Source organism: Heterodontus francisci, chromosome 37, assembly GCF_036365525.1.
Source record: "Heterodontus francisci isolate sHetFra1 chromosome 37, sHetFra1.hap1, whole genome shotgun sequence".
NCBI classification, from domain to species: domain Eukaryota; kingdom Metazoa; phylum Chordata; class Chondrichthyes; order Heterodontiformes; family Heterodontidae; genus Heterodontus; species Heterodontus francisci.
Window position 1 is genome coordinate 26075600 of NC_090407.1, and position 26865 is coordinate 26102464.

At 43.8% G+C, this 26865-nt stretch overlaps 1 protein-coding gene across 5 annotated transcripts in view; it reads left to right on the forward strand.

Moving 5' to 3' along the window:
* The window catches only part of atp13a2 (ATPase cation transporting 13A2), a 117982-nt gene that overhangs the window by 13000 nt on the left and 78117 nt on the right, over positions 1–26865 (forward strand). For 2 of the 5 annotated variants that reach the window (XM_068017388.1, XM_068017390.1), the window contains exon 1: positions 6728–7085. The exons of 1 other annotated variant lie outside the window; for it this stretch is intronic. In XM_068017388.1, coding sequence (XP_067873489.1) covers positions 7064–7085 — 22 coding nt within the window. In that variant the 5' untranslated portion in view covers positions 6728–7063. Of the gene's footprint in view, positions 1–6727; positions 7086–26865 lie in introns of those variants that run through there. 2 more of the 5 variants (XM_068017389.1, XM_068017392.1) reach the window with 2 other exon arrangements.

Consider the following 26865-nt stretch of genomic DNA (forward strand, 5'->3'; position numbering starts at 1 on the left):
ACCTTAGTTCTATGCCACCTGGTCATTGATCCCTCTGCTAAGGGATAAAGATTCTTCCTATCTAAGCTATCAGTGCCCCTCATAATCTTGTATACCTCAATCATATCTCCCCTCAGCCTTCTCTGCTGTAAGGAAAACAACCCTAGCCTTTACAGCCTCTCTTCATATCTGAAATGCTCCAGCCCTGGCAACATCCTGGTGAATCTCCTCTGCACCCTCTCCAATGCAATCACATCCTTCCTATAGTGTGGTACCCAGAACTGTACACAGTACTCCAGCTATGGCCTAACTAGTGTTTTATACAGCTCCATCATAACCTCCCTGCTCTTATATTCTATACCTCGGCTAATAAAGGCAAGTATCCCATATGTCTTCCTAACCACCTTATCTATCTGTGCTGCTGCCTTCAGTGATCTATGGACAAGTACACCAAGGTTCCTCTGAACCTCCTAGGGTCCTACCATCCATTGTATATTCCCTTGCCTTGTTAGTCCTCCCAAAATACATCACCTCACACTTTTTAGGATTAAATTCCATTTGTCACAGCTCCGCCCATCTTAACAGCCCATCGTCCTGTAATCTAAGACTTTCCTCCTCACTATTTACGACACCACCAATTTTCGTGTCATCTGCGAACTTACTGATCATACCTCCTATGTTCACGTCTAAATCATTAATGTACACTACAAACAGCAAGGGTCCCAGCACTGATCCCTGCGGTACACCACTGGTCACAGGCTTCCACTCGCAAAAACAACCCTCGACCATTACCCTCTGCCTTCTGCCACTAAGCTACTTTGGATCCAAATTGCCCTGGATCCCATGGGCTCTTACCTTCTTAACTAATCTCCCATGTGGGACTTCATCAAAAGCCTTACTGAAGTCCCTGTAGACTACATCAACTGCTTTATCCTCATCTACACATCTCGTCACTGCCTTGAAAAATTCAATCAAGTTAGTTAGACACAATCTCCCCCTCACAAAGCCATGCTGACTATCCCTGATTATTCCCTGCCTCTCCAAGTGGAGATTAATGCTGTCCGTCAGAATTTTTTCCAATAGTTTCCCAACCACTGATGTTAAACTCACCAGCATGTAATTACCCTGCTACCCTTCTTAAATAATTGTACCACATTCGCTGTCCTCCAGGCCTCTGGTACCTCTCCTGTGGCCAGAGAGGATTTGAAAATTTGTGTCAGAGCCCCTGCTATCTCTTCCCTTGCCTCACATAACAGCCTCGTATACATCTCATCTTGACCAGGGGATTTATCCACTTTTAAGCCTGCTAAAACAGCTAATACTTCCTCCCTTTCAAGCTAATATGTTCAAGTATATCACAATCCCCCTCCCTGATCTCTACACCTACATTGTCCTTCACCGTAGTGAACGCAGATGAAAAGTAATCATTTAAAATCTCACCTATGTCCTCCGGCTTCACATACACATTGCCACTTTGGTCCCTAATGGGCCCCACTCTTTCCCTGGTTATCCTCTTGCCCTTAACATACTTATAAAATGCCTTAGGATTTTCATTTATCTTGCCCGCCAGTGTTTTTTCATGTCTCCTCTTCGCTCTTTTTTAAGTGCCCTCCTACATTTTCTATACTCCTCTAGTGCCTGCACTGTTTTCAGCACTCTGAATTTGCCATAAGCCTCCTTTTTTTTTTTCCTGATCCAATCCTCTATATCCCTTGACATTCAGGGTTGTCTGGACTTGTTGGTCCTACCCTTCACCTTCATGGGTACATGTTGGCTCTGAACTCTCACTATTTCCTCTTTGACTTCCACTGATCTGATGTAGACTTTCCTACGAGTAGCTGCTCCCAGTCCACTTTAGCCAGATCCTGTTTTATCATCATAAAATCGGCCTTCCCCCAATTCAGTAGCTTTATTCCTGGTCCATCTTTGTCCTTTTCCATAACTATTTTAAATCTTAGAGTTATGGCCACTATCCCCGAAATGTTCCCCCACTGACACTTCTACCACTTGTCCGGCTTCATTCCCTAGGATTAGGTCCAGTACTGCCCCTTCTCTTGTAGGACTTTCGTCATTCTGGCTCAAAAAGCTCTCCTGTATGCATTTTAAGAATTCTGCCCCTTTAAGCCTTTTGCACTAATACTATTCCAGTTGATATTGGGGAAGTTGAAATCTCCTATTATTACCCTATTATTTTTACACCTCTCTGAGATTTGCCTACATATCTGCTCCTCTATCTCTCGTTGACTGTTTGGAAGTCTGTAGTATGCTCCCAGCCAAGTGATTGCCCCCTTTTTGTTTTTAAGTTCTACCCATATGGCCTCATTTGAGGAACCTTCTAAGATATCATCCCTCCTTACTGCAGTAATTGACTCCTTAATCAACAGTGCAATGCCACCTCCTCTTTTACCCCCTCCCCTGTCACTCCTGAAGATTCTATACCCTGGAATATTGAGCTGCCAGTCCTGCCCCTCCCTCAACCATGTCTCTGTGATAGCAATAATATCATAATGCCATGTGCTAGTCAATGCCCTCAATTCATCTGCCTTACTAGTGAGACTCCTTGCATTAAAATAGATGCAGTCCAGCCTGGCATTTTTCACTTGTGCCTTAACAGGTCTATATTTGCTCTGCCTTCCAGTTTCTCTTCTATATTTGACTGTGCATCACCTCTACTGTAACTCCACTCTGTTTCCCATCCCCCTGCCAAATTAGTTTAACCCCCCCCACTAACAGCACTAGCAAACCTCCCAGCAAGGATGTCAGTGCGATTCTGGTTGAGGTGCAACCCGTCCAACTTGTACAGGTCCCACCTTTACCAGAAACTGACCCAGTGATCCAGGAAACTAAAGCCCTCCCTCCTGCACCACCTCCTCAGCCACAAATTCATCCGCTCTATCCTCCTATTCCTATACTCAGTCGCACATGGCACCGAGAGTAATCCAGAGATTACAGCCTTTGAGGTCCTGCTTTTTAATCTGCTCCCTAGCTCCCTAAATTCTTGTTGCAGGACCTCATTCCTTTTTCTACCTATGTCGTTGGTACCAATGTGTACCACGACCTCTGACTGTTCACCCTCTCCCTTCAGAATGTCCTGCAGCCACTCCGAGGCATCCTTGACCCTAGCACCAGGGAGGTAACATACCATCCCGGAGTCTCGTTTGCGGCCACAGAAACCTTTCGTCAGAAGTTCTGTTTTGATTGCTATCCAGTGGCTGATTCATGCTAGAAAGTGCATGTCTGAGGATAAGATTGGACTTGGTGGTGCCCCTTTGTTGAACAACTTTCCAACTTTCTAGGCCTGGTGTGACCCTCCAACATTCCGTCTAGACCTGGGGTGACTCGACTTTTAGCCTTGATGGATAACTTAGTCGATTGTAATAGAGACCTGTGGATCACGTATTCAATGGTTTGGGATTGGCGTTCCTACTTGACACAGTTACAACTTGTGCATCCTTGCTGATGTATTTTCAGATTTGACTGCAGGACATCGGTGGGGTGGGGGGTGGGAGGTGTGGGTGAGGGAGGTGGTGTTGGAGGATTACTCCAATCCTGGTGTTTTGATTGCCTACTAATAGCATTGCTGAATGAACAGGGAGATGGAGCTTCATGTTAGTTCCCTGCAATCAGAGGCAGGTCATCCTCTTCATCCTGGGGCTCTTGAGATTCTCTCTCCCCCCTCTCTTTCCCCTCCCTCCCCCACCCCCACCCCCAAGGAACAAAGGAAGGAATTAATATTTTAATATTTCAGGCTTGAAGTTAGAAGTAAAAAAATGGCTTCTGAACTTGCATAGATCAGCTTTTCAGATTGGACTAGATTATGCGGTTAGTGGTGAAGGAATGACGCTGACCTTTCATCAGATCAGGCTGCCCAGAGTTTTAAGTGGCAACTTAAGGTCGCTAGGGATCATTTCCATTGCGATGCCCTCTACAGTGGATCTGTGGCATGTATGAGCTGGAAAAGCAATAGCATGGCTCTTCGACCAATCAAATTGAAGAATCTTTACTGTGCCATGCGCAGTCTAAACCAGGAAGTTAAAATATTTAATTCTTCAATGATGTACAGAAAACAAAATACAGTAAAAGAATGATGGGATTGAGAGATAAAAAAGACAAAAAATTTCAAAAATTAAAATAAATAAATAAAATTTCCAACATTAATTAAATTCTGAAGGAATGAGACTCCACATTTAGAAAATTAAATTTTCAGTGACAGTGAGATTGTTTGACACTAATTAAGTCTTGTCATACCATTAAAAATTCACTTACACCTGAATGCAGTAGCTCTAACTTTTCTGGCATGTGTCGTGTGTAAGTACTGCAAATTCAACCCTTCCCTTGGATTTCACTGCCAAATCTATTGGCACTGATGGAGCGAAGCTTGTGGAGGAACAGGACAAATTGGACAGCAGCTTCCAAATTTCCATTTTAATTGACATTTGTGGACTCCAGGTGTTGCTGTCTGACTAACTCCATACTAATAGCGACTGCTCATCCCAGGACTTATGTCTGCACATACCTCCTGTCTTGCTGCCAGCTTCCACCATCGTCTTAATCTCTGCTTTAAATGTGCTTTGACATGAAAATGGGGAGGAATGCAGTGAGTGAGTGCAGGAGACAATGTGACCCTAGCGATGTAGGCGCTAGTCTCGTTGGGGCGCGGTGGGGGGGGGGGTGGGGAATCAGACTGGAGTTGGCAGGCGACTTGCAGGTTATATGACCAACTTGATCGGATTTTTTGAAGATGTAACAAGGAAGGTAGATGAGGTGGTGTCGTCTACGTGGATTTATCAAGTCTTTTATTTTATTTTATTTAGATATACAGCACTGAAACAGGCCCTTCAGCCCACCGAGTCTGTGCCGACCATTGACCACCCATTTATACTAATCCTACACTAATTCCATATTCCTACCACATCCCCACCTGTCCCTATATTTCCCTACCACCTACCTATACTAGGGGCAATTTGTAATGGCCAATTTACCTATCAACCTGCAAGTCTTTGGCATGCGGGAGGAAACCCACACAGACACAGGGAGAACTTGCAAACTCCACACAGGCAGTACCCAGAATTGAACCCGGGTCGCTGGAGCTGTGAGGCTGCGGTGCTAACCACTGCGCCACTGTGCCGCCCTTTTGACAAGGTCCCACATGGCAGACTGGTTTTAAAAAAAAATAAAATCCCATGGGTTCCAGGGAAATGCTGCAAGATGGATACAAAAGTGGCTCAGTGGCAAGAAACAAAGGGTAATTATTTATTTAGAGATACAGCACTGAAACAGGCCCTTCGGCCCACTGAGTCTGTGCCGACCAACAGCCACCCATTAATACTAATCCTACATTAACCCCATATTCTCTACCACATCCTACCACCTACCTATACTAGGGGCAATTTACAATGGCCAATTTACCTATCAACCTGCAAGTCTTTGGCTGTGGGAGGAAACCGGAGCACCCGGAGGAAACCCACGCAGACACAGGGAGAACTTGCAAACTCTGCACAGGCAGTACCCAAAACTGAACCCGGGTTGCTGGAGCTGTGAGGCTACGGTGCTAACCACTGTGCCACTGTCTTTTTTACGACTGGAAGGCTGTTTCCAGTGGCGGTCCACCGGGCTCTGTACTGGGTCCCCTTTTTGTGGTATATATTAACGATTTAGGCGTAAGTGTAGGGGGCGTGATCACAAAGTTTGCAGACGACACAGAGATTGACCGTGTGGTAGATAGCGAGCAGGAAAGCTGTAGGCTGCAGGAAGATATTGATGGTCTGGTCGGATGGGCAGAAAAATGACAAATGGAATTCAACCTGGAGAAGTGTGAGGTGATGCATTTGGACAGGTCAAACAAGGCAAAGGAATACAAAATTGTGGCAAAATGCTGAGAAGTGTGGTGGAAGTGAGGGACTGTGGAGTGAATGTCCACAGATTCCTGAAGGTAGCAGGACAGGTTGATAAGGTAGTTAAGAAGGCATATGGAATTCTTTCCTTTATTAGCCGAAGGATAGAATATAACAGCAGGGAGGTTATGCTGGAACTGTATAGATCATTGCACCTCATTACAGAAAGGATGTAATTGCACTAATGAGGGTGCAGAGGAGATTTGCGAGGATGTTGCCGGGACTGGAAAAATGCAACCATGAGGAAACATTGGATAGTCTGGGGTTGTTCTCCTTGGAACAGAGAAGGCTGAGGGGAGATCTGATTGAAATATACAAAATTCTGAGGGGCATGGATAGAGTGGATGTGAAGGGCTCATTTACCTTAGCAGAGAGGTCAGTGACTAATAGATTTAAAGTGATTGGTAAAAGATTAGAGGTGAGATGAGGAAACATTTTTTCATCCAGAGGATGGTGGGGGTCTGGAACTCACTGCCTGAAAGGGTAGTTGAGGCAGAAATCCTCGACTCATTTAAAAGGTATCTGGATATGTACCTTAAGTGCTGTAACCTGCAGGGCTATGGACCAAATGCTGGAAGTTGGGATTAGACTGGGTGGATCGTTTTTCGGTTGGCACAGACACGATGGGCCAAGTAGTCTCTTTCTGTGCTGTAAACTTTCTATGATTCTGTATGTGGCCGGCATCTGTAGTTTGGAAACCACCAAAGCTAGATTTGCATGAAGAACGGCCACTAAGGCAATGTGGAGTTATACTGCCGTGAGGAAACAGTGTCTTGAAGTTGCAAGGGAAATTGTCATTGTTCATATATTAGAGTTTTTACGGTATTTTCCAAACTCACTAAAGCAGAGGTCAAAAGCACCCTGGCCAGCTGTTATCCTGTCTGCTTTGATAATGCAGCTGCAAAGGCAATCTAAGTACTGAGCTTTCATGAAAAGATGAGAGAACCGGGAATTGCTAGCAACAAATGGGGAGGCTTTACAAAGAAGAGTTTCTGTGATAAGCATGCTCTATTGCAACAATAAGAATATGAATGTCTCCCAGCAACCGAACCTGAGTGTGCTACTAAAGAACTCATATTGTGAGTGTGTTGTTTCCTAACAGAGAGAGACCGGACCTGATGCTTCGTTCATTGTAAAATAATCAATGTGAACCCTGCTGGCAGAACTTTAGTGTGGCATTCCACTTCACAATGGCGACCATGGACATTGTGGGTAGGACACTTTGAACAATGTTTTAATTTGCTTTAAAGTTTTATTTGTAGAGTATTGATAAGTCAGTGTGGTAGAGCAGCAGGGAATCCAGCTTTGTGGTACTGGGACCTCGTCCTGCTAGTTAATGGTGCCGTGTGGCATGGGATATGCATCACAAGTATAGTTTGATCATAGATAAGTCAGTAGTGGGAAAGGCTGCAAGCAAAACTGAGAACTACTAGGAAAAAAGTTCAGGGAGTGGTACAGGATGTTTATTGTGACTAACTGCTGCCTGGGCAATTCCTGTAGCTGTCTTTTGAGAGAAGCTCATGCAGTGTCATTCAATGCTGAGCGTTTTAAAGAAGTCTCTCGCTTCTGTCTTCCCCTTTTGCAGTTTTGCCAGGAAAATTGCAAGAAATGTATGGTAACTTTAGCTGTTAAAGACAGCATTTTTGTGGTAATTTTGAAACTAAGAACCATGACACTGGAGAGAAACTTGAAGTGTAGTGGTTTTCCTGGAGAATGCCAGATAGTGGTCTTTCTCTGTCTTTCACCTCCCCAACCCCACACCACACCCCCGCCCCCCCCAAGCTACCTTTTGGAAAGGTTTTGGATTTAGCACTCAACTTGATTTTTGTGTAGCGTGCATTACAATTATCCAGAACTTGGATTGAGACCCTGACCACATTTCATATGCATTCCAAGCAGCTAAAGGAGTCTGAGCTGACTATGAACGGTTGTCTTGGGTAATTAGCTGCATGTTCATTGTTGGGAATGGAGGTGTGAACCAGGGCTTCATGAGAATTTAAAAGTTATAAGCCCTTCTTGTATGGAAATATTTAGCAAAAGTGGGCGGCGCAGTGGTTAGCACCGCAGCCTCACAGCTCCAGCGGCCCGGGTTCAGTTCTGGGTACTGCCTGTGTGGAGTTTGCAAGTTCTCCCTGTGTCTACGTGGGTTTCCACAGGGTGCTCTGGTTTCCTCCCACAGCCAAAGACTTACAGGTTGATAGGTAAATTGGCGATTGTAAATTGCCTCTAGTGTAGGTAGGTGGTAGGGGAATATGGGATTAATGTAGGATTAGTATAAATGGGTGGTTGTTGGTCAGCACAGCCTTGGTGGGCCGAAGGGCCTGTTTCAGTGCTGTATCTCTCAAAAAAAAAAAAATTGCTGGAGCAAAAAAGTGCCTTGATCGGTAGCTGTTGGTCTGAGTAGTGAACGACACATTGAGTTATGCTGAGAAAGTGCTGCACGTAGTTTCTATAACTGTTAAAATTAAAACCCTGACTCAGTTGATAGGCTACTTGGTGTGACGCTGAGCCGTACAAACCAGGAGGTTTTCTGGGTTTCACCATGACTATAGAGTCATCGTGTCATTTACGGCACAGAAGGAGTCCATTCGGCCTATTGAGTCCACAGAGCAATCCAGTCAGTCCCATTCCCCCGCTCGATCCTGCAGTTCTGAGTCAGTTGATCTCCGCGAGGGTGGGGCAATGCATTTGGCCTCAGTGCTCTTCGAGCTAGGGAGGGAAAAATTTAGCTCGAATTCGTGCTCTGATCACTTTCCAGTGATCCTACTGGAAACTGCAAGGTGATATTGATTGAGAACAGGATCGGCTCAGCAATTATGTCTTCCATGGTGCACTGCGTGTTCTAACTGTATAAATTCTCACATGAATGGTTGCTTGGGCGTGGTGGCCGGTACATGTGGGGCCCAGCCAAGAGACTATGCCTTCAGGGGAGTTGAAGGGAGAATAGAAACATTTTAAAGTTGTGAACAAAAAGCATCGTTTTGGAAACACACGAGTCAAATCTGATCTGTATGGAGCTGTGGTTCAGATGAAGCACTGGACCTATATTGGACTGAGCTCAATTACAATTCAAGGTTAATACAATTATTTGAAAGCGGGTTGATGGGTTTTAAAAATGGCAATGTAACACCAAATAAATCTCCGATCAGCTCTACTTATATATTCAGCCTAAGTGTACGCCATCTTACCTTCTGAAGTGTTTCTAAATATGTACTCAAACTGTGAAATTTAATGCCTGTTTTCATCAGTTACTGGTCCACTGTGTCCTCATGCCTCTATTTGGGAGTTCGCCTCTGTTTTGTTCCACATTAAATACTGATCTGATGCCAATAAGTTGTTTCTGAATCAGTATTTGGCTCCATTTGGTGGATCAAGTTATAGATTACAAACTGATAGCGAACTTTATTACCATCACAGTGCTGCTGATAAGCCATTTTTAATGCTGAAAATCTAACTTTTTACTTTTTTACAAAAAAATTCCTGTCTCCTATTTTTCAGATTAAAAAGAATCCCCTTCAGGTTATCACCATGCAGCGAGTTATCAAGCGCACAGCCTGCCCACCCATTTTGCATGTGTTCACTCCTCTAGCAAGCTGTTACTCCATATCTTTTCCTGCAAAGAATCCTGTGTTAATATTCATAAACCTCAGTTAGGAATGGGCCTAACAAAGGAACTAAGCAGCAAACTGCAGTTTATCAATGCTGCTACTTTTATACGTCGTCCTTCCCTTCCCCCAATGGCTAGAGATTTCTACATTCTCTGGCCATCTGTCTTGTTGCTGTTTTCCTGTTTAAAGAATTTAACTGCTTGTCATCTCCGTTTTACTCACTGAACGTTTTCATTTCTAGTGCAGTAGACCAGAGATGTACAAGACTTTAGAATGGAGGGGAGGTGAATCCGTGTCCCACAACAATAGAGGGGCCTGCGTATGAAGGAAATGTTTTTAGGCTTGGTAGAATCGGGATTAAACACCACACGCCGTTGTTTTATTTTTTAATAGAACATTTCCACATTTTGTCTCACTTTCACAATCTCTTTTTTGTGCAATTTGTTTCTTACATTTATTGGAAAGAAAAGCATTTCTTATACAAGTTGACTTTTCAGAATGTGAGTTGGCTTTGATTTTGCTTCACTGGATTGCTCACCTGTATTTCCAGCTTTTGCCATGGACAACTGGAGGAAATCCTGCCAATATTCATTTTGAACCTTGAGCAGAAGTGCAATTTCTGAAGGTTCATTTGTCAAAATGCTTTTTCACAAATACTTGTTACCAGGCAATGACCTGCTGGGTGTGACATTGCAGGCAAGTAGTTAAAGAATGCCGGCATATTGTGTCAAACCTGATTTTCAGCTGATCTTTGCGTTGGAGCTAATTTGAAATGTTTGGTGGGGCAGACTCACAGTTGACAGAACAACAGTTTCCATAGACCTTCAGCTCTGGCCATTTGTTCTGGAAATCTATGAAGGTGTTGACAAACTCATACCCACACTCCTTAGCTTTGCAGTGAAGCAGTTGGCCTTTGCAGTTCCTTTATAGTGGCAGCATGTGAAGGGAGACGTGATGGCTCACCAGCTGACTTTCAAACACCTGAACGTTAGTCTCAAAACGCACACAAGGTTGAGTTCCTCTTTCACAACCTGATGAGCCCATTGAGAATATTCAGTGCATCTTGAGGGATGCAAGGTTCATTAGCCATGCCTTGTTGCAGAATTCTGGCTGAGGTGGTCTGTTTAACTCTGCAAGGTTAGGTTGGAGAAGCTTTTGTTGTTTTACTTGGAGCAAAGGAGATTGAGGAGAGATTTGATAGAGGCATACAAGATTATGACTGGTTTAGATAAGGTAGACAAAGAAAAACTGTTCCCCTTAGCTGATGGTACGAGGACTAGAGAACATAGATTTAAGGTTTGGGTGTCAGGCAAACCCCCCCACCTGCCAAGATTGAGGCATACAGGATTTCGCCACATGAACATTAAAACTTAAAAATTGCAAGTTCTTGACTGGAAAGACATTTGCATAGTAGCAGACGGTGTTGAAACAATGGGGACCCAGTAGTTGCTTCCCCAATACACTGTCACTCCAGAATTGGCCTTTATAGCCACTCCAGGCGCTGCTTCACAAACCAATGACCACCTCCAGGCGCGTATCCATTGTCTCTCGAGATAAGGAGGCCCAAAAGAACACAGGAGTGTTCAGACCAGTTTTAGTCACATGACTAACTGGCTGTTGCGGAGGTTTGAACTGAGAGTCTTAAATTGCAGAAAACAGTACTTGAGATCAGAAGCGCCTGGTTTGAGCAGTCCTCTCCTCTCCTGCCTGCTCATCTCTCGGAACTGAAACCATTGAAGACACATTAACTCAGAGATGAAAATCTCCTACGTGAACAAGGTTTACTAAGAATACTGGGCCCCACCAAACGCAACACCATACCTTTGATCAAGGACTACAGCGAGCTTGAGAAACAGGAACAAGATATTGTCTCAAACTGTTCTACTTATCTTTTCTTCTGCTCTTTTCTGTCCCTATTTGCATGTGTGTACCATGTGTGCATGCTAGCGTGGGCGCATCGCATATCCATAGGTGTTAACTGTATTAGAGTTTAAGTTTAAGTTTTAATAAAATTTCATTTTTCTTCTTTAAACCTCAGAAAGCCTTTGTGAATTGGTTTCTTTGTCTTATAATTGGAAAGTTGTGAACAAGGATTCACAAAAAGGGGAAGCTCAAAACAGTGTGTTTAAAATTAAACCCTATTACAATAAGACCAGGTGAAGATAGTAACAGACCCCTAAGATACCTTTCGCACCTGGGCGTAACATGGGCAAGAGATGCAGGTGGGAGGTGAGGAAAACCTTTTTATGCAACAAGTGGTAATGAACTTGAACTCACTGCCCACGAGGGTGGTGGAATCGAAGATGATCAGTGCTTTCAAAGGAAATTGGATGGACATAACAGAAACAAATTTTCAGGTCTGCGGGCATAGAGTGGGGAAATGAGACTTAATTGGATTGCTCTACGGAGAGCCGGCATAGACTCGGGTCAAATGGCCTCCTTCTGTGCAGTAATGACTCTATTACTGTCTGCAGTAGTGAGCCCTTCTATGAGATTGAAGGAACCATCAACTCCTCAAAGATGAGCTGCTGGACAGTGTCTGTATTAACAGTGCTCTTGTCCACAGCAATGTTGGAGCACAGAAAGCCCCAGGCATTTTCAGTGAGTTGCTCTGTGATATGCTTTGATAGTTGTTTCATCCTTAGTGGACTGTGATCTCTGTCGTCCTCCAATTCTGACCTCTTGAGCCTCTCTGATTTTTATTGCTCCACCATCGGCATCCATGCCTTCAGCTGCCTAGGTCCTCAGCTCTGGAATTCCCTTCCGAGACCTCCCTGCCTCTACCTCTCTTGAAGACGCTCTTTAATGCCTACCGCTTTGACCAAGTTTTTGGTCATCTATCCTAATATCTTTTTAACGTGGCTCGGTGTCAAATTTTGGTAACGCTCCTGTGAAATGTCTTGGCACATTTTACTGTGTTAAAGGCTCTATATAAATGCAATTTGTTGTTGTGTGCTGAAGGGCTATTGGTTTGGGTTGACGATGTCTGCTTTGGTTGTTATGTACGATTGACAAAAATAGCACCAAAAAAGGGTTTTGATGCCTTGGCTAGGATGGTGCCCTTCCATCACTCTGTATACTAAAAAGCAGAGGAAGATGATTTTTCAATTTGCTAACCTTCTCACTGCTGATGTGTTGCTGGGAGGCATGCACGAGAGCCTCCCTCCCTGTCTGATGTTTACTCTGCACACAGTCATGGTGTAATGGGCACTTTTGCTTTCAAGGAAATTACATGATAAAGACCATTATGCCTGTGCAGGCTCTTTGAAAGAGCTATCCAATTAATCTCGCTGCCCTACTCTTTCCCTATAGCCTTGCAAGTTTTTTGCTTTCAAGTATGTGGCCAATTCCCTAAGTGGGAAAATGAGAAAATGTCTCAAAGTGGAGTTTTGGGAGGCAATCCACAGGGCATTTTTTCAGTCCTTCTAGTACTTCAGTAACCCAGCCTAGCATCCAACTGCATCTTGAACTTCCCCAATGTTTTCAATTCCACTACCTGGTAGATCAAATGTTTCTTTGGATGCAGACAAACTCCAGAAAGAGCCAGTACGTTGAAGAGGGAAGAAAGAGGTTTTATTTTAATGCATTCACAGGATGTGGGCATCATTGACAAAGCCAGCATTTATTGCCCACCCCTAATTGTCCTTGAAAAGGTGGTGGTGAGCTGCCGCCTTGAGTTCAACTGAGTGGTTTGCTAGGCCATTTTGGGAGGGCAGTTGCTGTGGGTCTGGAATCACATAGGCTAGACTGGGTAAGGCTGACGGATTTCCTTCCTTAAAGCACATTAGTGAACCAGATGAGATTTTATGACAATATGGTAGCTTCATAATCGCCATTGCTGATACTAGCTTTTCATTCTAGATTCTATTTAATTAACTTTATATTCACCGGCTGCTGTGGTAGGATTTGAACTCCTGTTTCTGGTTCATTAGTTCATGCCTCTGAATTACTAGTCCAGTAACATAATCACTATGCTAACGTCCCCTTAAGTCAGCTAATCATTCAAAAATCATTTCAAGAAGAATCCAGCCTTTTTACAATCCAGCTTTTGGGTTCATTCCTACCCATATAAGACTTTTGATTCTAAAGGATATTTGAAAATAATCAAAGAAAAGCCTTGTGCAGCAGACATCAACATTTCACATTGTAACAGCTGGGCTGGAAAATCAAGAGTATACGTATGGCTGTGTCTCCAGATAAGGCTCAACTTTATCCTCACTTAGTACAACTGTGCTTTGTTTGTTTCTGTCTCTCATGAATATCTGACTCCATTCAGACAGCAGGCAGACTAAGTTAGTGCTTGGTGTGGAAACCCACAGTGAGTTGTTTGATAATATACAGAGGAATAATTACACTCAACTCTGCTTGCCGAACAACCTGGTGAAGGGTCACCTGATGTTTAAATTGTGGACTCCACATGGATAAGCTCATTGGTTTTTATGAATTTTTGTAAGGAAACATGGATTGAGAAATTTCTACAGGGCAAGAGTGGAAACAGGAGCTTGAGAATTATGTGGGTCACTGGGTAGAGTAGAAACAGTGAGTGAGGTGAGTAGAATAGAAACAGGAGTCTAAGGTTCAAGTGGGTCAGTGGAACCAAGTAGAATTAGGCTGATAAACAAAAATATTGGTGAGAACAATGGTGCAGAAGTAGTGTGTAGGATGCTTCAGTGCACTCACTGACTGTGACTGCTACAGAAAACAACAGGGTTCAAAGTCCATTTTGTTCTGTACAAATTCCTCACTGCCTTATTCTGCTCACTTACCTATGTTTCCAAGTATCCTGCATGAACTTATTCAAAACCTTCAATTCTCCAAGAAAATTCTGTCGTTTCTTGGCAAATCCATGTCTCTCTAGTGCCTTGGGATGTTTTTATACCTGAAGGCACCGTGTAAATGCAAGCCGTTGTTGCATGACAGAATTGAGTGTGGTGTGGTGATGAAAGGGTAAAATATTAGCCTGTGGGAGTGGTTCTTAACCGGAGGTGAGGTGGTTCAGGAACCAAATCTGGGAAGGAGGTGAGGTGCTGCAGCAATTTGATAGTTTATCTGTTAAATATTCTTCTTCACAATCAGTTCTAGTGGTTTTGTAGACTAAGCTTGTTCAGACCAGTAACTTGAGTAAAACAGGTGCACAGTGGTATGTTTTTCAGCTCTCCCTTGGCACCGGCTGTTAGTTGAGTTCTACTACTTCCTTTCTGAATAAGTGTCTATGGTTACTGAAGAAACTCTTCTCACCTCTTATGTCATGGAATCGTTACAGTGCAGAATCAGTCCATTTGGCCCAGCAAGTCCATGCTAGCTCTCTGTAAAGCAATCCAGTCAGTCCCATTCCCCCACTCTATCCCCATAGCCCTGTAAGTGCCCATCCCATTTCCTTTTGTTGTTCCTCATCTCCACCCATACTGATTCTACTTCCTAGATCTTCTGAGCCAAGATCCTTTCTCACTACTTCCTTTTGTCATTCTTTATCAGGGCTTCTCTTTTTTTTTCATTCTGCCTGTCTTTTCGAAATGTTGTGGTCCCCTGGAATATTTATTTCCTAACCTTAGTCATCTTGTAACCATGTCTCTGTAATGGAGTCCCTTCGAGTATTCATCCAATTTCCTTTTGAAAATTATTACTGAATCTGCTTTCATCACTCTTTCAGGCAGTGCATTCCAGAAAGAGACGGGGAAGGAATTTATAGTGCAGAGTTTACCATAAGGTATTGTTGCAGTACACTGTTGGCCTAATGGATAAAAGCATCAAATTGTTTAATACAAGATCATATTGACTAGGAAGATCCCAGGTTTGCGGTTTGATTCTTAATCTCTGCCGAGTTAGCTGACGATAGGTCACGTTATCGTTGAGCTAAGAGAGAATGAGGGGAAAGGAAGAGGGGAAAAAAAACAAATTGTCATGGTTCTTGCTCCTGATCATAATTGAGATTTTTTCATTGTTTTCATAAAATATTCAGATATTATGGAAGGATGTGTAATTCCAACTTGAATAGCTGTTTAGAAAACTAAACACTTATAGGTAACGGATAACTGCAGAATTCTTTCCTCCCCACTGGCTTTTTTTCCTCCTGCAGGTGCTAACTTGGACTGGAGAATATTTCCTTAACTTTTAATTCCTTCAGAATTAACTAAAGCTGTTGGATGTTAGCCATGTGACATTGGTTTGGGCATTTTTCATTACTCGTGCATACTGGTCAAGAGACACGGGAGGCCATTCGACCTGTCGTGTCAGCAAAGAGTGCTTTACCTAGTGCCACACCTTGGCTGCCTCCCTGTAGCCCTGCACACACTTCCTTTTCAGATAACAATCCAATTCCCTCTTGAATGCTTCCATTGAACCTACCTCCACTACACTCTCAGGCAGTGCATACCAGATCCTAACCACTCGCTGAGTGAAAATGTTTTTCCTCAAGTCACTGTTTGTTTTGCCAGTTGCCTAAATCTGTGCCCTCTTGTTATCAATCCGTCCACCAATGGGAACAGTTTTTCCCTATCTACCCTGTCCAGACCCCTCATGATTTTGAATACCTCTATCAAATCTCTTCTCAACCTTCAAAGAAAATGGTCCCACCTTCTCCAACTATCCACGTAACTGAAGTTCCTCATTCCTGGAACCGTTCTCATGATCCTTTTTCTGTGCAGTCTCCAATGCCTTCACATCTTTGCTAAAGTGCGGCACCCAGAACTGGACACAGTAATCCAGTTGAGGCCGAACCAGTGTTCTATGCAAGTTTAACATAACTTCCTCGCTTTTCTACTCTGTGCCCCTATTAATGAAGCTTAGGATGCTGTATGCTCTATTAACTGTGCTTTCAACCTGTCCTGCCACCTTCAATGTGTTATGCACAAATACGCCCAGGTACCTCTGCTCTTTCACCCCTTTAGAATTGCACCCTTTATTTTGTATTGTGTCTCCCCTTTCTTCCTATTAGAATGAATCACTTCACACTTCCCTGCAGTAAGTTTCATCTGCCACTTGTCTGCCCATTCCACCAAACCTGTCTGTTCTTTTGAAGTTCTACACTATCCCCCTCACCGTTCACAATATTTCCAAGTTTGGTATCATCTGAAACTTCTGAAATTGTGCGCTGCACACCAAGGTCTGTGTCATTATAAAGTCATAGTTATACGGCACAGAAACGGGCCATTTGGTCCATCATGTCTGTGCCAGCCATCAAACACCTAACTATTCTAATCCCATATTCCTGCACTTGGCCCATAACCCTGTATGATATGGTGTTTCAAGTGCTCATCTAAATACTTCTTAAATGTTGTGAGGGTTCCTGCCTCTACCGCCTCTTCTGGCAGTGTGTTCCAGATTCCAACCACCCTCTGGGCAAAATTTTTTTTCCTCAAATCCCCTCTAAACCTCCTATCCCTTACCTTAAATCTATGCCCCCTGGTTATTGACACCTCCACTAAGGGGAAAAGTTTCTTTCTATCTAACTTATCAATGCCCCTCATAATTTTGTACACCTCAATCATGTCCCCCCTTAGCCTTCTCTGCTCTAAGGAAAACAACCCTAGCCTTTTCAGTCTCTCTTCATAACTGAAATGCTCCAGCCCAGGCAACATACTGGCGAGTCTCCTCTGCACCCTCTCCAGTGCAATCACATCCTTCCTATAGCCCAGAGCTGTACACAGTACTCCAGCTATGGCCTAACTAGCGTTTTATACAGCTCCATCATAACCTCACTGCTCTTTTATTCTATGCCTCGGCTAATAAAGGCAAGTATCCTAAATGCCTTCCTAACCACCTTATCTACCTGTGCTGCAGCCTTCAGTGATTTATGGACAAGTACACCAAGGTCCCTCTGACCCTCTGTACTTCCTAGTGTCCTACCATCCGTTGTATATTCCCTTGCCTTATTAGTCCTCCCAAAATGTATCACTTCACACTTCTTAGGATTAAATTCCATTTGCCAATGCTCTGTTCAGCTATACCAGCCCATCTATATCGTCCTGTAATCTAAGGCTTTCCTGCTCAATGCTTACGACACCACCAATTTTTGTATCATCTGCTAACTTACTGATCATACCTCCTGTATTCACGTCTAAATCATTATTGTACACTACAAACAGCAAGGCTCCCAGCACCGATCCCTGTGGTACACCACTGGTCACAGGCTTCCACTCGCAAAAACAACCCTCGACCATTACCCTCTGCCTCCTGCCACTAAGCCACTTTTGGATCAATTTGCCAAATTGCCCTGGATCCCATGGGCTCTTACCTTCTTACCCAATCTCCCATGCAGGACCTTATCAAATTCCTTATTGAAGTCCATGTAGACGACATCAACTGCTTTACCCTCATCTACACATTTAGTCATCTCCCCGAAAAATTCAAGTTTGTAGACATGATCTCCCCTGACAAAGCCATGCTGTCTATCTCTGCTTAATCTTCACTTCGAGAGGCAGGAATTAATGCTGTCCCTCGGAATCTTTTCCAATAGTTTCCCAACCACTGATGTTAGACTCATCGGCCTGTAATTACCTGGTTTATCCCTGCTATCCTTCTTGAATAATGGTACCACATTTGTCGTCCTCCAATCCTCTGGTACCTCTCCTGTGGCCAGAGAGGATTTGAAAATTTGTGTCAGAGCCCCTGCTATCTCCTCCCTTGCCTCACATAACAGCCTGGGATACATCTCATCTGGGCCTGGGGATTTATCCACTTTTAAGCCCGCTAAAACAGCTAATACTTCCTCTCTTTCAATTATATATCAGGAACAGCAAGGGTCCTAACATTGACCCTTGGGAAACTCCACTACAAACCTTCCTTCAGTCCGAAAAACTTCCATTGACCATTACTCTGTTTCCCGTCACTCAGTCAATTTCGTATCCATGTTGCTCCTATCCCATTTATTCCATGAGCTCCAATGTTGCTCACAAGTCTGTTGTGTGGCACTTTATCAAATGCTCTTTGGACGTTCAGGTACACCACGTCAACAGCATTGCTCTGATCAACTTTCTCTGTTACCTCATCAAAAAGCTCCAAGTTATTAAACATGATTTGCCCTTCACAAACCCATGGTGGCTTTCCCTAATTAACCGCATTTGCCCAAGTGACTATTAATTTTATTCTGAATTATCGTTTCTAGAAACTTCCCCATCACTGAGGTTAAACTGACTGGCCTGTAGTTGCTAAACAAGGGTGTCACATTAGCAATTCTCTAGTCATCTGGCACCATCCCAGGAAGACTGGAAAATTATGGCCAGGGCTTCTGCAATTTCCACTTTCACTTCCCTCAGTATCCTTGGATGCATCTCATCTAGTCCTGGTGCCTTATCAACTTTAAGTACAGCTAGCCTATCCAATACTTGCTTATCAATTTTAAACCCTTGAAGTGTCTGAATTACCTCCTCTTTCACCATGACCTGCACTGTAGCATCATCTTGGGTAAAAACAGATGCAAAGTATTCACTTAATACCTCAGCCATGTCCCCCTGCCTCCATGTGTAAATCCCCTTTTTGGTCCCTAATCGGCCTCTATCCTCCTTTCACCACCCTTTTGCTATTAATATGGCCATCGAAGACTTTTGGAAAACCTTTTATTAGCTGCCAGCCTCTCCTCTTCTCTTTGCTTCAGTTACTTTTTCGTTTCTCCTCTGAACCTTCCAAATTCTGTCTGACTCTCTGTTGTGTTATTCACCTGACGACAATTGTCGTAAGCACACTTTTTCTTCCTAATCTCTTTCGTCATTCAGGGAGCTCTGGATTTGTTTGCAGGGGCAGAAAATATAAGTGGAAGAGTGCAACAGAACTTAGAACCAGAATGAGTAGTAATGGCAAAAAGTCAAAGCTTAAGGCTCTTTATCTGAATGCATGCAGCATTTGTAACAAGATAGATGAGTTGACGGCACAAATAGAAATGAATGAGTATGACTTGATAGCTATTACAGAGACGCGGTTGCAGGGTGACCAAGACTGGGAACTCGATATTCAAAGGTATTCGATGTTCTGGAAAAATAGGCGAAAAGGAGAAGGAGGTGGGTTAGCTTTGTTAATAAAGGAAGGTATCAGTGCGGTGGTGAGTAGTGATATAGGTGCAATAGCTTGTCATGTGGAATCAGTTTGGGTGGAAATAAGAAATAGCAAGGGGAAGAAGTCACGGGTGTCTATAGGCTCCCGAAGAGTTGCCTCACTGTAGGACAAAGTATAAATCGGGAAATAACGGAGGTCTGTAATTGTCATGGGTGATTTTAATCTGCATATTGACTGGACAAATTAGATTGGCAGAAGTAACATGGAAGACGAATTTGTAGAATGCATCAGAGATTGTTACTTCGAGCAATACATTGCAAAACCTACCAGCAAACAGGCTATTTTAGATCTCGTAATGTGTAATGAGGTAGGATTAATAAGAGATACCGTAGTTAAGGATCCTCTAGGGGGGTAGCGATCACAACATGGTAGAATTTCAAGTTCAGTTTGAGGGTGAGCAACTCTGGTCACCACCAGTGTCCTCAACTTAAACAAGGGCAATTACATAGGTCTGAAGAAAGAGTTGTCTAAAGTGGGCTGGGAAAATAGACTAAGGGGTAGATCAGTGGATGAGCAGTGGCAGACATTTAAGCAGATATTTTATAACGGTCAGCAAAAATTTATCCCGGTCAAAAAGGACTCGAGAAGGCTGTTGGAGAGTATCCAATCAAAAACTAAGGCATACAAAGCGGCGAAAACTAGTGGTAGGCCGGAGGATTGGGAATTTTTTAGGAACCAGCAGCGGATGACTAAAAAGCTAATAAAGAGGGAGAAAATTGTTTATGGAAGTAAATTGGCAAGAAATATAAAAACAAACAGCAAGAGGTTCTACAGGTTTATAGAAAGAAAGAGTAGCTTAAGTGAGAGTGGGACCCTTGGAGGATGTGACTGGAGAATTGATAACGGGGAACAGGGAAATGGCAGATAATTTAAACCAATATTTTGCACCGGTCTTCACGGTGGAGGACACAATAAATATTCCAGATATCAGATAAGCAAAGAGATAATGGGAGGAAAGATCTTGTAACAGTCTGTATCACGAGGGACAAAGTATTTGAAAACTAATGGGCCTAAAGGCAGACAAGTCGCCAGGACCTGATGGCCTACATCCACTTTAAAGGAAGTGGCTGCAGAGATAGTGGAGGCATTGGTCAAAATATTGCAGAACTCACTGGATTCCGGGATGGTCCCAGCGGATTGGAAAACCGCTAATGTGAGGTCTATGCTCAAGAAGAGAGGGAGACAAAAAGCAGGAAACTGTAGGCTAGTCAGCGTAACATCGGTCATTGGGAAAATGCTAGAGCCCATTATTAAGGAAGAAATAGGACATTTAGAAAAGCTTAACGCAATCAAACAGAGTCAACCTGGTTTTGTGAAAGGGAAATCATATTGACAAACTTGCTAGAGTTCTTTGAGGATATAACAGTGTTGATAAAGGGGAACCAGTAGATGTAGTGTATTTAGATTTCCAGAAGGCATTTGATAAGGTGCCACATAGATTATTGCACAACATAGGAGCTCATGGTATTGGGGGTAATGTATTAGCATGGATTGAGGATCGGTTAACTCATAGAAGACAGAGAGTCGGGATTAATGGGTCTTTTTCAGGTTGGAAAGACGTAACTATTGAAGTGCCACAAGGACCAGTCCTAGGGCCTCAATTATTTACTGTCTATATTAATGACTTGGAGGAGGGGGCAGAGTGTAATATATCCAAATTTGCTGCTGATACAAAAATAGGTGGGAGGGCATGTTGTGATGAGGCCATAAGGAATCTGCAAGGGGATATAGATAGGTTGAGTGAGTGGGCAAAAACTTGGCAGATGGAGTTTAATGTAGGAAAGAGTGAGGTCATGCACTTTGATAGGAAGAATCAAAAGACAGACTATTATTTAAGTGGAGAAAGACTTCGAAAAAGTGCAGCACAGAGGGATCGGGATATTCTTGTGCATGAAACACAATAAGTTAGCATGCAGGTGCAGCAAGTAATTAAGAAGGCAAATGGAATTTTGGCCTTTATTGCTAGGGGGTTGGAGCTTAAAAATAGGGAAGTCTTGTTACAACTGTACAGGGTGTTGGTAAGGCTGTACCTGGAGTACTGTGTACAGTTTTGGTCCCCGTGTTTAAGAAGGGATATACTGGCATTGGAGGTAGTTCAAAAGAGATTCACTAGGCTGATTCCTGGGATGAAGTGGTTGAATTATCAAGAATGGCTAAACAGGTTAGGCCTTTAATCATTAGAGTTTAGAAGAATGAGGGGTGATCTTATTGAAACGTACAAGATTCTGAGGGGGCTTGACAGGGTAGATGTTGAGAATATGTTTCTGCTAGTGGGGGAATCTCGAACTAGGGGACATAGTTACAGAATAAGGGGACACACACTTAAAACTGAAATGCAAAGGAATTTCATCTCTGAGGGTAGTGAAAGTCTGGAATTCTCTACCCCAGAGAGTTGTGGAGGCTAGATCACTGAAAGTATTTAAAGAAGAGGTAGATAGATTTTTGAAATATCTTGGAGTTGAAGGCTGTAAGAAGCTGGCACGAAAGAGGAGTTGAGGTCGGGGCAGATTAGCCATGATCTTATTGAATGGTGGGGTAGGCTTGAGGGGCCGAACGGCCTACTTTTTATGTTCTTATGTTCTTACCCCATTGAATTTGGCTGTCCCCCAGTTCATTGTTCTTACTCTGGATTGTTCGTTATCCTTTTCATGTAATGTACATAGAAACAAAAGTAACTGAGCAGAACTAGATGGTGAGGCATCATGGAAAGTGCAGTATCTGTACAGAAAAAGTAATATAAATCTGGAACTGTTCTTTCATTATCCTATGGAAAAGATATCATTAAAAGTTAGGGTGGGTTCGGCTACAGGTTGCAGACGATATGAGTGGGCAGGATGCGTGAGCAGACTTGAGCCCAAGATCTCAAAAGATTTGATTACAGTTGAGTGCTGAGACATTGAAGTCAGAAGGAGCTATGTACAGTTTTCAAGATTTGCTCTTGCATCATTTATTGCACACCCTAATTACCTCGAGAGCTTTAAGAGTCAGCCACATAGCTTGGGACTGGAATTGCATATTGGCCAGGCTGAGTACGGCGTCAGTTCTCTGTGGTGACTTTATAACAATCTGTTGTGGGACAGAACCACTTTGGAGCCGGGAGTGGGCCGAACTATAAAAATCTTCAATGGACCAAAGTCTCTCAAAAATCATCAGTTACAGCAGGACTATTCATACAGCAGCATATCGGGAAGTGTTCTTTTGCATGATCACGTTTGTGTCCCTTTGCATAATCACACTTGTCCCGTACAGAGAGAGAAAGCATAACTTTAACAGTATGAACTCTGATAACTCTATTAAACCTTCACTTTCCACATCTGTCCGTCCTGTTGACCTCTGGACAGATTGTATCTGATCCAGGTGGGCACAACCTACTCGTAGAATTCTTGGCCAACAGGGTCGTCCAGGGATCCTACTGGACTCCTGTGGGCATCAAATCCTTAATAATTTGGAATTCTCTTACAGCTTTGTCAGTCATCCTAGTGATGTCTGGCTAGGCTCGGAATATGGTGAATCAAATTGTATGCTATAAATATTAACTTGGTTTCCCCTTCTCTGGATGTGGTTTTGGGAAGGTTGATAGTGGGGCATTTCTCTGGCTGGACATCATTGCCATCTGCACAGTGTTTTTTTAATTTATTCGTTTCATGGGATGTGGGCTTCGCTGGACAGGCCAGCATTTATTTCCCATCCCTAATTGCTCATGAGAAGGTGGTAGTGAGCTGCCTTCTTGAACCGCTGCAGCCGATATGGGGTAGGTACACCCACAGTGCTATTAGGAATGGAGTTCCAGGATTTTGACCCAGTGACAGTGAAGGAATGACTATATAGTTCCAAGTCAGCATGGTGTGTGGCTTGGAGGAGAACTTGCAGGTGGTGGTGTTCCCACGTATCTGCTGCCCTTGTCCTTTTGGGTGGTACAGGTCCCGGATTTGGAAGGTGCTGCCTGAGTAGCCTTGGTGCGTTTCTGCAGTGCATCTTGTAGATGGTACACACTGCTGCCACTGTGCATCAGTGGTGGAGGGAGTGAATGTTTGTGGACGGGGTAACAATCAAGCGGGCTGCTTTTTCCTGGATGGTGTTGCGCTGCTTGAATGTTGTTGGAGCTGCACCCATCCAGGCAAGTGGAGAATATTCCATCTCACCCCTGACTTGTGCCTTGTAGATGGTGAACATGCTTTGGGGAGTCAGGAGGTGATTCCTAGCCTCTGACTTGCTCTTGTAGCTACAGTATTTATATGGCTATTCCAATTCAGTTTCTGGTCAATGGTAACCCCCAGGATGATAGTGGGGGATAGTCAGAAACGGGGGAAATTATAATGGGGAACAAAGAAATGGCAGAACAATTAAACACATACTTTGGTTCTGTCTTCACAAAGGAGGACACAAATAACCTCCCAGAAATCTTAGGGAAACAAGGGTCTGATGAGAGGGAGAAACTGAAGGAAATCCGTATTAGTAAAAAAAAAAAGTGCTAGGGACATTAATGGGGTTAAAATCTGACAAATCCCCAGGGCCTGATAATGTACATCCCAGAGTACTAAAGGAGGTGGCCCTGGAAATAGTGGCTGCATTGGTGGTCATCCAAAATTCAATGTACTCTGGAGCAGTTCCCACAGATTGGAGGGTGGCAAATGTAACCCTACTATTTAAAAAAGGAGGGAGAGAAAAAACAGGGAATTACAGACCAGTTAGCCTTATATCAGTAGTGGGAAAAATGCTAAAGTCTATTGCAAAGGATGTGATAGCAGAACACCTGGAAAGCGTAAACGGGATTGGACAAAGTCAGCATGGGTTTACGAAAGGGAAATCATGCTCAACAAATCGACTGGAGTTTTTTGAGGATGTAGAGTAGATAAGGGAGAACCAGTGGATGTGGTGTATTTGGATTTTCAGAATGCTTTTGATAAGGTCCCACATAAGAGGTTACTGTGCAAAATTAAAGCACATGGGATTGGGGGTAATATACTGGTATGGATTGAGAATTGGTTGACCGACAGGAAGCAGAGAGTAGGAATAAACGGATCTTTTTCGGGTGGCAGGCAGTGACTAGTGGGGTACCGCAGGGATCAGTGCTTGGGCCCCAGCTATTCACAATATATATTAATGACTTATGACTTGGGCGAGGGAACTAAAGATGACATTTCCAAGTTTTCAAACGTCACAAAGCTGGGTGGGGGGGGGGGTTTGCAGGGAGGTAAATGTGTGCTGTGAGAAGGATGCAAAGAGGCTCCAATGTGATGTGGACAAGTTAGGTGAGTGGGCAAATGCATGGCAGATGCAGTATAATGTGGGTAAATGTGAGGTAATCCGCTTTGGTTGTAAAAACAGAAAGGCAGATGATTATCTGGTGATAGATTGGGAGAGGGGGAGGTGCAACGAGACCTGGGTGTTCTTGTACACCAGTCGTTGAAAGCAAGCTTTCAGGTGCAGAAAGCAGTTAGGAAAGCGAATGGTGTGTTGGCCTTCATTGCAAGAGAATTTGAGTACAGGAGCAAGTTTTACAGGGCCTTGGTGAGACCACATCTGGAGTATTGTGTGCAGTTTTGGCCTCCTTATCTGAGGAAGGATGTTTTTTCCATGGAGGGAGAGCAAAGAAGATTTACTAGGCTGATTCCTGGGATGGCAGGATTGACGGATGAGAAGTGATTGGGTCGACTAGGCCTATATTCACTAGAGTTTAGAAGAATGAGAGGGGATCTCACAGAAACCTATAAAATTCTAACAGGACTAGACAGGCTAGATGCAAGGAGGATGTTCCCGATGGCTAGGGAGTCCAGAACCAGGGGTCACGGTCTCAGGATACGGAGTATGCCATTTAGAACCGAGGTGAGGAGAAATTTCTTCACTTAGGGTGGTGAACCTGTGGACTTCTCTACCGTAGAAGGCAGTGGAGGCCAAGTCATTAAATATATTCAAGAAGGAGAGAGATATATTTCTTAATGTCAAAGGGATCAAGGGATATGGGGAGAAAGCAGGAACAGGGTACTGAATTAGACGATCAGTCATGATCTTTTTTGAATGGCTCAGCAGGCCTGAAGGGCCGAATGGCCTACCCCTGCTCCTATTTTCTATGTTTCTATGTTTCAGCGGTCATGATGCTGTTGAAAGTCAAGGGGAGATGATTAGATCCTCTCTTGTTGCATTTCTACTCAGACTGCTTCAGTATCTGAGGAGTTGCGAATGGTGCTGAACATTGTGCAGTCAGCAGCAAACATGCCCACTTCTGACCCTATGATTGAAGGAAGATCATTGATGAAGCAGCTGAAGATGGTTGGGCATAGGATGTTACCCTGAGGAACTCCTGCAGTGATGTCCTGGAGCTGAGATGATTGACCTCCAACAACCACAACCATCTTCCTTTGCGCTAGGTACGTTTCCACCGATTCCCATTGACTTCAGTTTTTCCAGGGCTCCTTGATGCCATACTCGGTCAAATGCTGCCTTGATGTCAAGGGTAATCACACTCACCTCATTTCTTGAGTTTCAGCTCTTTTGTCCATGGTTGAACCAAGGATGTAATGAGGTCAGGAGCTGAGTGGCCCTGGCAGCACCCAAACTTAGTGTCGGTGTGCAGGTTATTGCTAAGCAAGTGCCACTTGATAGCACTGTCAATTACACCTTCCATCACTTTACTCATCGAGAGTAGACTGATGATGGTAATTGGCCGGGTTGGATTTGTCCCATTTTTTTGTGTGCAGGACGTAGCTGGGTAATTTTCCACATCGTTGGGTAGATGCCAGTGTTGTAACTGTACTGGAACAGCTTGGCTAAGGGTGCGACAAGTTCTGGAGCACAGGTCTTCACTACTATTGCCGGGATGTTTCAGGGCCTGTAGCCTTTGGCGTATCCAGTTCCTTCAGTCGTTTCTTGATATCAGGTGGAGTGAATCGAATTTGCTGGGGACGTCAGGAGGAGGCCAAGATGGATCATCCACTCGGTACTTCTGGCTGAAGATTGTTGTAAATGCTTCAGCCTTATCCTTTGCACTGATGCGCTGGGCTCCCCCATGATTGAGGATAGTGATATTTGTGGAGTCACCTCCTCCTGTTAGTTATTTAATTGTCCACCACCATTAACAATTGGATGTGGCAGGACTGCAGAGCTTAGATCTGATCCATTGGTTGCAGCATCACTTAGCTCTTGTCAGTTGCATGCTGCTTACGCTGTGTGGCATGCAAGTAGTCCTGGGTTGTAGCTTCACCAGGTTGACACCTCATTTTGAGGTATGCCAGGTGCTGATCCTGGCATGCCCTCCTGTACTGGGATATGCCGGGCCATGAGGTTACAGATTGTGATTGAGTACAGTTTTGCTGCTGCTGATGGTCCACAGCACCTCA